Source organism: Trachemys scripta, chromosome 4 (assembly GCF_013100865.1).
Source record: "Trachemys scripta elegans isolate TJP31775 chromosome 4, CAS_Tse_1.0, whole genome shotgun sequence".
Lineage (NCBI taxonomy): Eukaryota > Metazoa > Chordata > Testudines > Emydidae > Trachemys > Trachemys scripta.
In genome coordinates, this window is record NC_048301.1 from 103,941,836 (window position 1) to 103,959,207 (window position 17,372).

Sequence of the window (17,372 nt, forward strand, 5' to 3'; positions counted from 1 at the left end):
CTCACCGTCCTTCGCCTCTACCAATGCGACGACCTTGTTGTAGGTTCAGGGTTCATTCTGGCTTACCCAGGCACAAAGGTCTGGCAGTAGTCCCCTCATATATTGGTCAATGACCAGAACCGCTAGTATCTCTTCCAGATTCTGGGACTCAGTTCGCAACCACTTTCGTGCGAGATGGATGAGGTCCTACAATTTGGACCACGGGGTTTTGTTTTCCTGGTACCTCCACTCATGATACCGCTGGGCCTGCACTGCAGTCGTTACCCCAGATCTGGGCAAGATCTCTGCTTTCAGCTGGGGGGATAGTCTGCTGCAGCCTCTTCAGGCAGATCATAGTAGGCCTTCTGGGCCTCCCCACACAGGAATGGGGCAAGGATGCCAGATCACTGATCTCAAGGCCAGGCCTCCTGTAGGGCTGTCCTCTCAAAGGCCAGAAGGTATGCCTCTACATCATCCTCCTGCGTCATATTCTGCAGCCAATGGCTGGCCTGTGTGAGCCGCATCCCATCATGACCACGGTTCAGCTCTGTCAGGGTCTTTACCTGGCTTACCAGTTCTCGCAACATAGCTCGGTCTTGAGCAGCCTGGTCCATCAGGAGGCGATTAGTCTCTTGCTGCAGCCGCACTGCCTTCTGTTGGGCGGCTGCCTGGACACGGGTAGCCTCCTTCTGGGCCACCGTAGCTTGTATCAGTGCCCGCACTCAGTCATCCATTGTGGTGAAAAAATAAATAAACCCTCTTTTTTTTTTTTTTTAAATAAAGTCACACTCCTTCTGCTGCGCTGTGCACCCCAAATCCCACTCCTGACACCAGTTGTGACAAAGTTCCTCCTCTACCTTGGTGGGTCCTGTGCTTATTGGCAGATTTGCTTGCTTCACAGATTCACCCTGTGAGTCAGGAAACAGTCCAGAGACCTTCACCTCTGGTAGAAGCTATAGTCCAGATCAATTCCTCCGGTGTTTGATCAGGAGTTGGGAGGTATGGGGGGAACCCGGGACCGCCCTCTACTCTGGGTTCCAGCCCAGGGCCCTGTGGACTGCAGCTGCTTAGAATGCCTCCTGGTACAGTTGCACGACACCTACAACTCCCTGGGCTACTTCCCCATGGCCTCCTCCCAACACCTTTTTTGTCCTCACCACCAGACCTTCCTCCTGATGTCTGATAACACTTCTCAGTCCTTCAGCAGTACGCCTACTCACTCTGTTTCTTGCACACCTCTTGCTCCCAGGTCCTCACACATACTTCCTCTCCTCTGGCTTCCCCGGCTTGTCTGGAGTGAGCCCTTTTATAGCATCAGAGGTGCCTTAGAGTCAGGTGCTTAACTGCCTCACCTGACTCTTAGCAGTCAAGTGGTCTATTAGCCTGGAGCAGCCCTTGCTCTGGTCACTCAGGGAACAGAAAACTATTTATCCAGTGGCCAGTATATCTCCCTTTTGCTACTCTGCTGTTCCCAACTGGTCTGGGTCGATCACAATGGTAAAAATGAAAAAGTAAACAATTTTTCAGTAATAGTGTGCTGTGACACTTTTGTATTTTTATAAGCAAGTAGTGAGGTGAAACTTGGGGGTATGCAAGAAAAATTAGACTCCTAAAAGGGGTATGGTGGTCTGGAATGGTTGAGAGCCACTGTTTTACTCAGTAGAAGATCTGGTAAGAAAACCAAATACAATCTTCTCCCTTCTATCTGTGAAGAGAGCCTGACAGTTGCACATGCAGTCATGACCCCCTCTTCACGCCATCACAAATCCAAGTCAACTTCCTTGCCCCAGGGCTCCAACTTGAGACAAAATGGTTGACATTCATTCTAACAGTCACAGTAGTTATGGAGACGAGAGAACGAGAAGCACAAGCCATGACTTGGACTAGCAACAACATCCACCACAAAAAAGCTGCCAACCACTTAAACATTGACAGACAGAGGAAATGAAAACAATTATCCCAGGAGGGCAGGGAAGTGTGGAATTTGTAGTGTGGGAGGCCAAGGGCCAATAAAAACAGTTTAGCTTTGTGAAGACAACTGAATGTATCATTCTACTTGGTTAAAACAGGCCACTCTGAAGGGTGAGTGGGGAAGTGCCCCAGCTTTTGTTGGTTTGTACAGAATGTTGTGCTAAAGTGTTACTAACTGGAATATTTGGGATATTAAATTTTTATAAGCAGGTTTCCTAGTAAGCAGTGTTCTTAACCTGATGGGAGTGACCCCTACATCCTTTAGCAGGTAGCCACTCACCTATTGTCTAGAAGAAGTTGCAAGCTGATTCCCTCCTCTTCTATTCAAGAGAATTTCAGAGAAGTTACAGGTTGAAGTAACTTATCCAGTACTCCAGTTCAGCTACTGGGGGCCACCACAGGATTGTTCCCTACAAAACATTTTCTAGTGTTTTATCCATTTTTATAGCTTCCAAGTAGGTACCTTCTGCCACTTCTGTACATTTCACTGTTGGAAAGATTTTCCCTCTGCTGTTCAGAATAAGGTTTCCCTGTCTTAAACTCAACCCATTACTCCTACCTATGTAGTCCTTGTACCACATTAAATCAGGTTTCCTCAGACTGTAATAGAGCCTGCCTTAGCCCCGCTGCGCTACCGGACTTTTAGTGGACAGAGATTGACTGGTAGAAGCTCCGCGATCGACCAGTTAATTGCGATCTACCGGTTGGTGACCGCTGCTGTAGACAGTGGACCCCTGGAGGTCTGCAGATTATGTTGACAATTTGCAAAGGGGTCCACACCTCCCTTTGAAATTTTTTAGGATGGAAAAAAGGTTGACAACCACTGCACTAGCAGATCCTTCAACATGTTTTGCCTTCATAGCTTGTTCATTGTTTACTTTAAAGAGTATACTGACTCCAAGGGCAGTCATACCCTTACACTAAGCGTTCACTCTGCTGCCTGAGTGGGGTACATATTTCATAGTGTTACCTGTCACCACTGAACTACAGCTACAAAGAGATGGATGATACCATGTTAGAGTAAGAAGGAATAAACAAGAAAAGGGAGGAAAAAATACTGAAACCCTATTAATTCCGGTCTCGCAGGTGATTGATGCATTTTAAAGTTCTGATGCTGCACAGAGCTACTCACATTTTTAGCTTTACACAGTTAGCCCCAGTTAGATCAATGGAATTTTTCTCCTGCATAAAATAAAGTACACACATACTTCTTTACAGGTAAAAGGCCTTGACTTCCTGTTAGCTTGCCCAAGTTTGGGAACGTTTTATTAGATTTGGCTGCATACATGTAGTTGTGATAATATTTTAACTGTAATTGCACAGATATAGTGAAAATATGTTAGAGCAATTTAATTTTTAAAGCCTCTAAAAATCAAAGTAATTTGGAAGTCATGAGCACAGGAAATGTCCAGAGCTAATATATAGTTATACAATTCAGCATGTGTAAATGCAATTCCTCTGCAATTTTTTACATAGTAAGTTTCAGCCCAGAGTAAAGTTGGCAATTGAGTTTATAAATCCCAGAAAAACAGAATTTGAAAGAATAGTGAAGACAATAGAAGCTTATTTAAGCTAATGACAGACATTTAAACTAGCATGTGTGTATATAGTCAGCAGTAGCAGGTTCTTACCTTACCAGCATCCAGACACAGCCATCATAGGTGACTCAGTTTCCCCTCACTCTTGGGTAGCTGGATGATTTGATATGGTCCAGTCCTCTAGCCAAACAATGAGATCTCCCCTTTTGGAAGGAACAGAAATCCAAACACCTGACATTCTTGGCCAACCCCAGGCAATAACCTTCACCTGTGTGGACATAGGGTTGATTAATACCAATAGGAACTGGCCTTCCATAGGCAAAACAATTGCCCCTGCAGTGATCTCAGTTGGTGATGAGTGAAGGGAGACTGAACATCTCAGTCATGTACCCAAAATGGGATTCTAGCTTTCAGTTTACATCTCAGCCCCTCTATAGCCTTTTACCACCAGGTACTTACCTCATCCTTCCCTAGGGTCCTTCTATAGCTTGCCTGTGTTTAGACTGTCCCAGCTCTGGTAGGGAAGGAAGGAACCACCTCCTTCTTACCTAATCCCTAGCCTTCTGGTCTGCAGCAAGGCTGCTTCTTATATGCTCTGCCATTCCTTCCCAGCATGCCTTGCTGTCCCACCCTATAGTCAGGTGGTCCCTGACTACATCTCCCATTAGTCACTGCAAACTACTTTCCAGACTGCACTTGTTTGGGGCTGAACCAGGGCCGTAGTAGGTCAGCAGGTGTACTTGAAGAGTCACTCCATGCTTTGTTACATAACTAGGGTTACCACCTGTCCAGATTTTGTCCCTTTTTAAGGTAGCTGACCTGGAAATATGTAAGGGTGCTCAGCTGTCCAGTTTTATGGGCTAAGGATCATCCCAGATGTCCCTTTATTGTACCTCAAAAGTGGCACCCTGTACAGAACCCATTTAGAATAATGCTGGTCTAGAAGATGTAAAAGATGAACTATTAACAATGTGACATCATACGGCCTCTCTATTGCCAGCGGGTTATCCTTATGTAGGGGGCGTTATGACTACAGATTCCAGGTATGGTATACACCAGAGTAACTGAGATCAGAATCTGGCCAAAAGTGTTTGAAAAATTCCAAAACTAGTATTAAGATGAAGTTTATATAACTATAAAACTTCATTAAATGAGTATTTAGGTTGCAAAATCAAGCACTCAAAAGTTAGGAAATAACAGTTTTATGGTTGCACTGCAAATTTAATTGTGCCCTTTTGTTCATCTATCCTGTGCACTGAAGGAGACGGGGCCCTGGGGAAAATAATGATTGTGTAATTAAAGAATATATGATAATGCATACACACAAGGGGGACAGATTAAGATTACACCGGTAACCTTAAATCTTGTAACCTAAGTAATGTTCAGTTAATGTAGGGGTTTTAAATGCAATTTGCTGCATTTTTATAAAAGGTAAAAGTTAAAAACAAGTTTCCTTATGTGCATTTGTAACCACTTCTCCATCATGCATCACAAACAGGGCTGGGCTTGAACCCTGACTTTTCAGCACAGATGTCTACTACTTAATCTACAGGAAGACAAGGCTGTTATTCCAGAGGTGGAAAGGACTGCAGGGGCCCTGTCATAACTATAAAGGGAAGGGTAACAGCCCTCCTGTGTACAATACTATAAAATCCCTCCTGGCCAGAGACCCCAAAATCCTTTTACCTGTAAAGGGTTAAGAAGCTCAGCTAACCTGGCGGACACCTGACCCAAAGGACCAATAAGGGTCCAAGATACTTTCAAATCTTGGGGGGGGGGAAGGCTTTTGTTTGTGCTCTTTGTTTTGGGGGAGTTCACTCTTGCGACTAAGAGGGACCAGACATCAATCCATGCTCTCCAAATCTTTCTGAACAAGTCTCTCATATTTCAAACTTGTAAGTAAACAGCCAGGCAAGGCGTGTTAGTTTTATCTTTTGTTTTCTCAACTTGTAAATGTACCTTTTACTAGGGTGTTTACCTCTGTTTGCTGTAACTTTGAACCTAAGGCTAGAGGGGGGTCCTCTGGACTCTTTAAGTGTGATTACCTGTAAAGTTATTTTCCATCCTGATTTTACAGATATGATTTTTACCTTTTTCTTTAATTAAAAGCCTTCTTTTTAAGAACCTGATTGATTTTTTCCTTGTTTTTAGATCCAAGGCGGTTGGATCTTGAGCCACCAGGAGTTGGTGGGAGAAAGGACGGGGGGATGGTTAATTTCTCCTTGTTTTAAGATCCAAGGGGTTTGGATCTGTATTCACCAGGGAATTGGTGAAGAGTCTCTCAAGGCTACCCAGGGAAGGGAATTAGCACATTGGGAGTGGTGGCAGCGGACCAGATCTAAGCTGGTAGTTAAGCTTAGAAGTTTTCATGCAGGCCCCCACATCTGTACCCTAAAGTTCAGAGTGGGGAAGGAGCCTTGACAGGCCCGATGCTGGGCCTGGAGGATGGTTGGGTACTCTGGCCTATGAGTATGTGTGTGTGTGTGTGTGTGTGTGTGTGTGTCCTTCTCTCCCCACTTCGAACCAGGAGTTGAGGGAGCTTTTGCTCTGTATGGCATCCAGAGGAAGGAGGATGGGCTGCTTGGGCCATATGCTAGGTTTGAAGGGGTGGTTGGGGGGAGCCCATCTCAGCAATCTCTCCCTCTTCCTCCCATCCCTCCTGTTACAGATGTTTGGTAGCTACTAGGTGTTCCCAGTACAATGTTTTCTGTTTCGGTGACAGCATGTATCTGGCCTTAGAACATTCATGTCCTGTTAATATTTTGGTGCCAAAGTTTTCCTGAGAAACACAAGTGAGAGAAGGAAAATAATGATTTTCTACAGATCTTTAAATCTAAATAGAATTTCATGGAACAAAGAAAAGGCACTTCTCCATTCCCTATTTCAAAGGTTTGTGTCAAGCAACGGCGGAGTAAGAGCATCTCTAAAACATTTCAAAAGAATCTTTTATACGGGGAAGTGTTAGGCAACCCAAATATAGGAGTCACTACCAGCGTCTCCTTATAATGTAAGACGCTAATGTGCTGCGAGAGAATGAGTTATCTAGCCTGGTTGCTTATTAGAACATTTAAAATTTGTGTTGGCAATATAAATAATGTACTCAGAGGTGTTACAAAATCTCACTGCTAAGGAGCTGCTGCTATGTGGAGGAACTTTCCATTCAATGTGACAGCAGTTTTGAAAGCCTTATCTATTGTGACAAGCTCTAGTTTCCTAGGGTTGCTCATTTGCTGTGGTCCTATTGCTTCATCTTTTACCCATTACAGATTGACTTTCCACCTCAATATTCCAACTCTGCTCTACTCCACTGAACATGTGGGGAGTTTGGGCTTCAGGGACTTGGCATTGCATTAGGAAGATGATGTAACCACACACCAGAAGAGCCTGTCTTCTAGGGTCCTGAACCAAAGCACACTGAATCAATGGAAGGACTGCCATTGACTTCAGTGGGTTTTGCCTCAGGCCTTACAATCCTCTTTCCAGCAACAGAGGGCCTAATGAGTGGTGAAGAGGCCAACTCTCTTTTCCATACTTCTGAAGCAGGGGGTCTGTAACGGGTTTTCAGCACTATAGCACTGTGACCCATAGAACGTCACATTACAGAGCAGTTTTGGCTTTGCTAGACTTCACAGCTGGAAACAAACTGTTCCTCTCCCATATTCACCCCAACATTCTGTTCTGTTGCATCAGTGACAGTCCCTATTCTGACTGAACAAATGATCCCCAAACCATCAGTACTGGGAGCTACACCCACCTAGCAGCAGCCATGGGGACAGTAAATAGAAACACTTGATCTAGGGCCTCCAGAAAATTAGGAATATTGAGAGCTGTAAATCCCTCTGTGGTGGGCATGAAGGTCAGTGCCTTCTGAGACAATTAGGGTGCATGCTGAATACAGCCTCCTTATTAACACTGCTTGGAAACACACAATATAATCACCCCTGGCCACTTGAGAATACATGATATTTGTAAAAACAACATGGACTCCAGTGGCACCTTGAAGACTAACAGATTTATTTGGGCACAAGCTTTTGTGAGTAAAACCCCACTTCTTCAGATGCACGATGCATGATTTTGTGTTTCTCATTTGTGGGCCAGAATCTAGCCTCAGTGACATCCACGTAAAGCCAGAGTAACTCCATTAGAGGAGATGAAAGCAAACATAATTTGGGAGATTTTCCATGAGCCATCACATATCAGCTGATGGTTATCTGTCCACGGTGGGGTACTTTGTTTTAACTCCATCAATGACCCCTTCAAAACCATCCACCAATGGCTCTGCTGCGGGAGCTGGCCCTCCCCCAAGACTCCAGCAGCTGTCAGACATGATTGCAGTAATAAGCTGACAGCTGTGCCAGGTAGCCTCCCTTTCCCCTGCCCAGCTGTGTACAGGATCTAAGATCCTTTTATCTCTTGGGTATAACATGGTTAGAGAAAAAAAACCTTCACGTGTTTTTCCCTATATGGCCTAAAGTGGAGAGAAACACTAGGCTATGGCAGCATAGCATAATGTTCCCATCATACCACCCCACTGTTTAGAGATGGGCCCAAACTGGATCATACACTCAGACTTGGGATAAGTTTGGATTTGGACTGAGAACTTTGCCCCTAGGGTCTCTCTTTATGGTGGGCAGAGCCTGGAACACCAACTCCAGCTGCTTACAGACATTGGGATAGCTCAGATCTGGGCGCTGTGGCTCTATCCCGTATGCATTGTTTTTACCATGTATAGCTCACCTGCTGCACTTTGCATCTGGGGTTACATAATGGGACCCTGACCTAGTTGTGGGCCCTAGCTGCTATTGCAATGCTAATAACCATCATCAGCATCTGTTCAAAGAGAATTTGTGTTTATGAAGCTGTGTGGGGAGAGGGTGCGTCTGTTTCAGGGGTAGGCAACCTATGGCACAGGTGCCAAAGGCAGCACGCGAGCTGATTTTCGGTGGCACTCGCACTGCCTGGGTCCTGGCCACCGGTCCGGGGGGTTCTGCATTTTAATTTAATTTTAAATGAAGCTTCTTAAACATTTAAAAAACCTTATTTACTTTACATACAACAATAGTTTAGTTATATATTATAGACTTAGACCTTCTAAAACGTTAAAATGTATGACTGACACGGGAAAACTTAAATTAGAGTGAATAAATGAAGACTCGGCCCACCACTTCTGAAAGGTTGCCGACCCCTGTACCAGGCTATAACTGATGCTGTCTCTCCCAGGCCACAAGATTGGGGGAAGGGATGCTAAAGAGAGTCTGATCCAAAGCCTATTTAAGTCACTGTAAATCTTTTCATTCACTTTAGCAAGCTTTGGCTCAGGCCCTCTTTCTCCCCCCCCGCACCCCCAAAGGCAGTAGAGCATTTAACACTATCTTGCAATGAAGAAAAGAAACCTACTTCTTCCCCCACTTCCACTCAAAAGCAAACAAACCCTTATTTTTGGCACAGAGGTGCAGGGCAGCTCCTTGGCTGAACAGCTAATGGGAGTGAAGTGTGTTAAAGTGCAAGCAGCTTTTGTCTGATGGGTAAATACTGCCAGTCGCAGGGGCTCTCTGAACTAGAAAGGAAGCAGCCTTTCAAAACCAAGGGGTGCATTCTACAATGGGGTTTATTATACTGTAGCCTCTAATGATCCTATTGATTTTTTTTTTAAATAACTTGTTTCTTTTAGGTGAAGAGTGAAGGCCCCAAGCTGGTGCCCTTTTTTAAAGCCACTTGTGTCTATTTCGTCCTCTGGCTGCCAACTTCCAGCCCTTCCTGGTTCAGTGCCCTCATCAAGTGTCTGCCCATCTTCTGCTTATGGGTTTTTCTGCTGGCACATGGAATCAATTTCTTAGTCGCACATCGAAGCGCCAGTAGGATCTTAGCAGGGTTAATATTCTCTGCCGTGGGGGATGCCTTCCTCATCTGGCAGGAGCAAGGCTACTTTGTTCATGGTAAGTGATGCACCAGTTCGGAAGGGATGTAATAGCAACCAGTTAGCATTTATTTAGTGCTGAATTTCTTATGCAGAGGGTTTAAATATTTTTCATTTAGTGTTTAACCCATTGTCATGGCAGTAGGAAGGACTCATCCCATGCATAAATCCCTTGCATTGAAATTAGAGGGGGTGCACCATGGCTGGATATGACCCCTGTCCTCCTCTGTACTCACATTCCAAGAGCCTGGGGTTGGCTGGTAGCCATGTCATGGGGCTGGCTCAGGATTGATTCTCAGCATCTGTCCTCATTCCCTGGACTGGCAGGACTTGGGAATATGGCAGAGGCAGAATGACCTCACATCACTCAGCATTTGGCTGGACTCTGTGCAATCATCTTATACACGGATAGCTGCTGTGATGTGCACTCCTGAAGCCCCAGTGTAAAGCAGAGAACAAGTGAAGAGGAAAGTGGATTCTCAGCGTTCTAACAGGGAAGCATGTGAGTAGGGAGCAGGCTGTGGGCAGTGGTTAGAGTAGGGTTACCATATTTCAGCAAGCAAAAAAGAGGACGGGAAGAGCCCCGCCCCAGTCCTGCTCTAGCCCCGCCCCTGCCCCTTCCACTCCCTCCCACTTCCTGCCCCCCTCATGACCTCCAACCCTCCCCCTGCTCCTTGTCCCCTGACTGCCCCCTCCTGGGACCCCTGCCCCTAGCTGCCCCCCAGGACTTCACCCCCTACCTAAGCCTCCCTGCTCGTTGTTCCCTGACTGCCCCCTCCTGAGACCCCTGCCCCTAACTGCCCCCCAGGACTCCACCCCCTACCTAAGCCTCCCTGCTCGTTGTTCCCTGACTGCCCCCCCCGAGACCCTCCCCCCATCCTAACTGGCCCCCTAGGACTCTACCCCCTATCTGCCCCCTGACTGCCCCAACTCTTATCCACACCCCCACCCCCAGACAGACCCCCGGGACTTCCACGCCCCATCCAACCACTCCCCACCCCCTGACAGCCCCCCCCCAGAACTCCCGACCCATCTAAACCCCTCTGCTCCCTGTCCCCTGACAGCCCCGATCCCTCTCCCCACCCCTGTCCCCTGACAGCCCCCCCGCTCCTTGTCCCCTGACTACCCCTCCTGGGACCACTGCTCCTAACTGCGCTCCAGAACCCCACCCCCTACCTAAGCCTCCCTGTTCCTTGTCCCCTAACTGTCCCCTCCTGAGACCCCCCCACCCTAACTGCTCCCCCCAGGATCCTACCCCCTACCTGTACCCTGACTGCCCAAAACCTTATCCACACCCCCACCCCCAGAAAGCCCCCCTCGAACGCCCGACTCCCCCCCCCCGTTTCTTGACTGCTCCCTCCAGAACCTCCCTGCCCCTTCTCTGACCCCCTGGCCCCCTTACTCTGCCGCTCAGACCAGCGTGCCGGGGAGAAGGAGCAGGGGGAGGAGCTCCAGACTGCCGGTGCGAACGGCCGGCTGGTGATCTGCGAATGCAGGGAGGGAGGGAGTGCTCTCAGCTGCAGGGGAGAGGAGGGGAAAATGGAGGAGGGGCTCTCTCTGGCTGTCTGAGCCCCATGTAAGTGGCACCATCCGTCTGGCTGCCCTGTCAGCAGCGCATGCTCTGCAGCGGGGGGAGAAGGGGGGAAGAGTCCAGACATTTACAAATTCCCCCCGGACGCTATTTTTAACTCTAAAAGCCGGACATGTCTGGGGGAATCCGGATGAATGGTAACCCTAGGTTACAGTCACAGACATGGAACCAGAGCTGGGGATAGTCAGGTGCCAAGGGAAAGGTCAGAGCCAGTAACCAAGTCAGGAGGAGAAGCTGGAGTTAGAGTCTGGGATAGGAGCAAAGACCTTTAGCAGTGCAGGAACAGATGGTGATCTGGGATAAGGAGACTAGAAACCAGAAACAGGCTGCAAGGCAGGAAACAGGAGTCAGGCACATACCGGTAGGTAGGGTGTGTAGTAGCAGCCAGCCAAGGATTCCGCCAGTCACTCAGACAACTTCCTATGTCTCTTTCTGGCTTAAGTAGTGCATCTGGGCCAATTAGTGCGGCTGGATATCTAGACATCTCCCCCCAAATCAGGAGCTTTGTGGGCAGGGCTCCATGCAAACTAGAGCTTCACTAGCCTGCTTCTCCAATCAATCAAATCATTCAGGTGAGCTGCTGTGTGGTGGCTGTGGTTGAGGCCTGTGATCCTTCAGTGCCCCTGGGGCTAGAGGTGGGCCATAGAAACCACTAGGCCTTCCCCTAATTGGAGATGTGCTGACTTGAGTCACAAGCTATCTTGAAAATGCAGGGCTTTCAGCAAGCTTTGATCAGGTCCCTCTCACCAAAGGCTCTTAAGCAAACTAAGCGTTCTTGACATAAAAGGGAAGGTCATCTCATGGTTCAGTAACTAGTTAAACAGATAGGAAACAAAGGACAGGAGTGAATGATGAATTTTCACAGTGGAGAGAGGTAACTAGCAGGGTCCCCTAAGGGTCTATACTGGACCACTGTTCAACATATTTATAAATTATCTGTGTGTGTGGGGGGGGAAGTAAATAGTGAGGTGACCAAGTTTGCAGAGGATACTAAATTATGTGACAGAGCCAGACCAGTGGGGTACAGGAGTCTGGTAGAGGGCAAATATACTGGTCACTGGATGAGTAGTTTTCTGTTCCCTGAGTGACCAGAGAAGGGGCTGCCCTAGAGTAATCAGGAACCTGCTAGAACCAGTTAAGGCAGGCAGGCTAATTAGGACACCTGGAGCCAATTAAGAAGAAGCTGCTAGAATCAATTAAGGCAGGCTAATCAGGGCACCTGGGTTTTAAAAGGAGCTCACTTCAGTTTGTGGGAGTGTGAGGAGCTGGGAGCAAGAGGGGCAAGGAGCTGAGAGTGAGTACTGCTGGAGGACTGAGGAGTACAAGCGTTATCAGACACCAGGAGGAAGGTACTGTGGTGAGAATAAGGAAAGTATTTGGAGGAGGCCATGGGGAAGTAGCCCAGGGAGTTGTAGCTGTCGTGCAGCTGTTACAGGAGGCACTATAGACAACTGCAGTCCACAGGGCCCTGGGCTGGAACCCGGAGTAGAGGGTGGGCCCGGGTTCCCCCCAAACCTCCCAATTGACCTGGACTGTGGGCTCTTCTAGAGGGGAAGGTCTCTGGGCTGTTCCCCAACCCACATGGTGAATCTCTGAGGCAAGAAAATCCGCCAATAAGTGCTGGACCCACCAAGATAGAGGAGGAACTTTGTCACAATTACTTAAGATAAGTCCAAAGCAGACTGTGAAGTGTCAAAAGGATCTCACAAAACAGAGCGACTTCAATATAGCAGATGAATGTCAATGTTGATGAATGCAAAGTAATGCACGTTGGAAATCATAATCCCAACTATACACACAAAATGAGAGTGTCTAAATTAGCAGTTACCACTCAAGAAAGATCTTGGAGTCATGGTGGATAGTTCTCTGAAAACATACATTCAAGGTGCAGCAGCACTCAAAAAAGCAAGCAGAAGGTAGGAACCATTAGGAAAGGGAGAGATAAAACAGAAAATAAGATTGTTCATATAAAGTCATTATACACACACACCTTGAATACCATCTATAGAAGAATATTAGAATGGGGGAGGGTGGAAAGTAGAGAGAAGGGCTATGAAAATTATTAGAAATATGGAATAGCTTCCATATGAAGAGATTAATAAAAGACTGAGTATTTATCTTAGAAAAGAGAGACAACTAAGGGGGTGCGATATGATAGAGTCTATAAAATCATGAATGGTGTGGAGGAAGTAAATGTTATTTACCCCTTCACATAACATAAGAACCAGGGGTCACCCAATGAAATTGATAGGCAGCAGGTTTAAAACATAAGGAAGTAATTCTTCACACAATGCACAGTCAATCTGTAGAACTCATTGCTGGGAATGTTGAGTTAAAATAATTCTGCAGGATAGGTCTCTCAAAGACTATTAGCTAAGATGGTCAGGGACAGAACCCCATACACTGGGTGCCCCTTAACCTCTGACTGCCAGAAGCTGGGAGTGGGGATGATGGGGTGGATCACTCGATAAATTGCCCTGTTCTTTTCACTCCCTCTGTAGCATCTGGTACTGGTCACTGCCAGAAGATAAGATACTGGGCTAGATGGACCATTGGTCTGATCCAGTGTGGCTGTTCTTATGAATACCCATTAGCCCATTTTCTTCAGGGGCTGCTGACAATTTTGTCTTGCCTCCTCAAATGTTTGAACTGAGGTTTTCAAAGCAGTCTGGGCTAGTGGTTGTCAACCTTTTCACAACCCTTTCCTATCAATGGCAAAAAACTACATTAACACAGAAGTAAGCTTGCCTGGCTGAGTTGAGCAAAGCTCATTCGGAAAACCAGGAAATGCAGAGTTAATGTTGCCCATGCAACCTTGACTCTACCCTCTTTTAGTAATGCCCTAATACGCCCTGTTAACACAGGTTTACTCTGCCAACCCCACAGTTGCTGAAATGTCAGAGCTCTTCACCACCTTTTACACCCATTCACTTTCACCACAGAGGATTTTAGAGTACTTCCAAGAGTTGAACTGTAGCACATATACAATGTTAGGAATGGAAACTTTTTAGCTGTATTTCTATATTAGCACATGCACCAAAAAAAAAGTACGTTTTCTTAAATATGGTTCTCAATTTGTCCCCCAAAGATTTAGTGGGTGCTGTGCACTACTTTGGGTGAAACTCAACAGCTTGAGACCATTTTTACTTGCATCACATTTATAGCTTGATCTCTAGCTCTGTGCAAAACCAAACAAAACAAAACCTACACACAATCCACACACCCTGGAAATTTTGAAAAATGGCTACTTTTTCCAGGACTTATATCTTTGCAACCTGTCTCAAATGACTCCAAATTTGGGCCACTAGTCCTACCCCACCCGCTCCTGAGGCACACCAGTTTCAAAGGAATCCAACTAAACATGTAGATTTCAGAAGATTTAAAGTGTGACCTTTAAAGAGAAATTGCTTCCTTAACCATTATGGCACTGCTGCACCACTATAATAGTGGGATCGTCTTGAGACCAACTTCCCAAATATCTGGAATAGGTCAGTGATCCCCTCCCACGCATTTAGCAATATGGGAAGTGTGGTTGCAAGCCCTTGACACCTGTTTTTTAAGTGCCCACATTGAGAACACATGGTCTAGGGGATTTGGACACATCTCTCATTAATTTCAATGGAATGGGTGTCTAACGCTCCTAGATGGCTTTGAAAATCTCTGCCTTCATATTGTGTCATCCCTCCTCCCCCCACCAAACAGGCTGATGTCAAACATTTGCCATTTTGAGCCACCTCAGGAGTCTTTAATACTCTTTCCAGTGGTGACAGACAGTAGAGGAAGATTTGAGCTTCAGCCATTTTCAGACAAAATGTCATGCACCACTACAGTTAATCTTTGATTGACGCTAGAAAAAGTAATTTCTCCTTGTTTAAAAGTTAGTAAGTTGGTGCTGGTTGAGGGGGAAAAAAACCCTTTAAATTCAAAGTGTTGACAGCATTCTTTGTGGAAATATCCATAAAAGTACATTCAATCTTAGCAAACATTTCATTTCCATCTCTATAAATATGGCTGTCAGTCTGAAGACAGTTTTGGAGTTGGTCTCCTTTGAACTGCTGTTGGCAAGAGGAGTTTGGTAAAAGACATTTGTGACTTTATAGGATGAAAGTCCTGATGAGCTATTCTTGCTGTGCTGGTCTTGTTGCCTCATTTTTTACTATTACAGTCAACTAATAGGAAGCTGTTTTCTGACTAGCATCCTATTGTGTCTAGGAGATATTTTGTAATTGAAAATGCATCTCACTTGATGACAGACATTTAAAACCAAAGTGAAGTTTCTGGTCTCTGCTTATGCTAGCCCTTTGCACTGGTGGCTAGAGACTCACATTTCAGATGAGGGAATGGAAGGTGTAACAAAAGGGAATCTCATTCACTCAAGGTGGGGGTGGGTGGATTGCAGCTGGCTAGCCCTCTCCATTGGGGAAGAGACAGAAAGGTAACGGAAGTCAGCCGCTTCCATTGCAGTTGGTCCAGAATGAAATGGAGAGTAAGAAAAGATGCAGAGGGAAAAGGCCGAATTAGCTGGAAATTTGGATTCCCAGATCACACTCTTGCACATCCAAGGACTTGGTCTGAGCACATCTTGTAATCCAAGCACCATGTAATGGCAATACACATATACTGGAAGGCTGTTGAATGTTTGCTCTCTTCCCTCCCCCCCCACATCCTTAGTTAGGTGGGGTGGGGCCTCCTGCCACTTCCAAATGCCTGAATGAGCTCTCTTGGGAGCAGCCCATCTTCTGTCTGTGACTAACCTCACAATTTATCACAAACCTCTTCCCCCTCTCTGCTTCTCCTCTCGACCACCATTTTCCTTAGCAATGCCAGGCCAGATTCAGTGGAGTTACACTAGGAATCCATGTGATCCATTGTCTGTCTTCCAGATGAGACGCGATAAATCGATCCCAGAAGATCGATCTCTACCCGCCGAATCGGGCGGGTAGTGTGGACCTACCCTTTTCTGTCAGACATGCACAGAATCCTGTGTCCATCTAGACCAGTGGTTCTCAACCAGGGGTCTGTGGGCAGGTTTCAGGGAGTCCACCTAGCATGGTTGTTGTTAGACTCGCTAGGGCCCAGGGCAGAAAGCCAAAGCCCAGCTGCGCAGGACTGCAGCCTGGGGCCCCAAGCCCCCCCCCCGCAACCCCAGACTGAAGCCAAAGCCTGAGCAACTTAGTTTTGCAGTGCCCCTGTGGCGTGGGACCCCGGGCAATTGCCCTGCTTGCTATCCTTTGAGGGCAATCCTGGCTTTTATATGCAGAAAAACAGTTGTGGCACAGGTGGGCCATGGAGTTTTTAATAGCATGTTGCGGTGGGCCTCAGAGACCCCTGAGAACCCCTTATCTAGACCTTCCCAGCAGGCTTGTTTCCCGACTGTATGTATTATATTCTTTGATTCTCTATCCCTGGCTTTTCCACATAAAGCAATTGAGCCTCTTGGAGAAGAAACCTCTCCTGACACCTACTCTAAAGTAGCCTCACATCCCTTAACTTCCCCTTAAAACTGTGCATGAGATTGTTGTAGTATAAAAACCTCTTGTCCTAGATCTTTAGTAAATTTCCCTACTCCTCATGTTTAGCTATCTCATTAAGTCTTCCCTCCTGTTCCCTGAATTAGTCTTGAAGCCATCATTTGGTGTCTCTCCTCCCCCAACCCCATTTCATCCCTCTCCTTTAGTGCCCGATCTCATCTATCTAGCCTTGTGCCCTACATGTGGGCTCTGCCTCTCCTCTCTCTACCAGTTCCATTCTGTGGATGCACCAGCAATCTGAGTTGTAGATCAGCCGGACATAGCACAAGACGCTCCCCAGTGCAGAGGGGGCAGTGCCACCTGGTTGAGTTGTTTTAGCCCAGTGTGTTGGTTTGTGAGTATGACGGACATGCAGAACAAACTTCTCACTAGTGGATTTTAGTTGCTAAGGAGCTCCTGTTCCCCTTGTACCAGGGCATCACGACAATTTGCAGCCACTGGCCTGCTGGGGCACTCAGATTTCCAGATTCTTTTCAGTTTCATTTATGCATGAAAACATCTAGCCAGGTTAACAAATCTGTATGAACAGAATGGAACAGACTTTCAGTGTATGTAGGTCTGTGGGCTGAGGGTGGGAGAAGGGAGCTGAAATTATTTTGGAGTCCATCATATGAGACTGGCAAGACCAACTAGTAATCAGCACCTGCTGCAACACATGGTGACATTTCTTGTCAGATGGACTAGTGCAGAGGGATTAACATATGGGCAATTCCTTCCTACACCAACATCTGGGATTTCTCAGGGGTGTTTTTCTTCAAAGGGAAGCTTGTTTTGTTTTCTCTGATCAATTCCATTCTTGAATCATTTGGGTCCTGCAAGTAGCCATAAAAAAAAGTTGGCAGGTT

The 17,372-nt window shown here is 46.5% G+C and overlaps 1 protein-coding gene across 2 annotated transcripts in view; it reads left to right on the forward strand.

The window, feature by feature from the left end:
• Positions 1–17,372, forward strand: part of TMEM86A (transmembrane protein 86A) — a 61,813-nt gene that overhangs the window by 34,262 nt on the left and 10,179 nt on the right. For both annotated transcript variants that reach the window (XR_004645669.1, XM_034770237.1), the window contains exon 2: positions 9,160–9,424. Coding sequence is in view for 1 of the 2 variants with exons in the window: in XM_034770237.1 (XP_034626128.1) it covers positions 9,160–9,424 (265 nt within the window). In the remaining variant the exon portion in view is untranslated. The remainder of the gene's footprint in view (positions 1–9,159; positions 9,425–17,372) is intronic.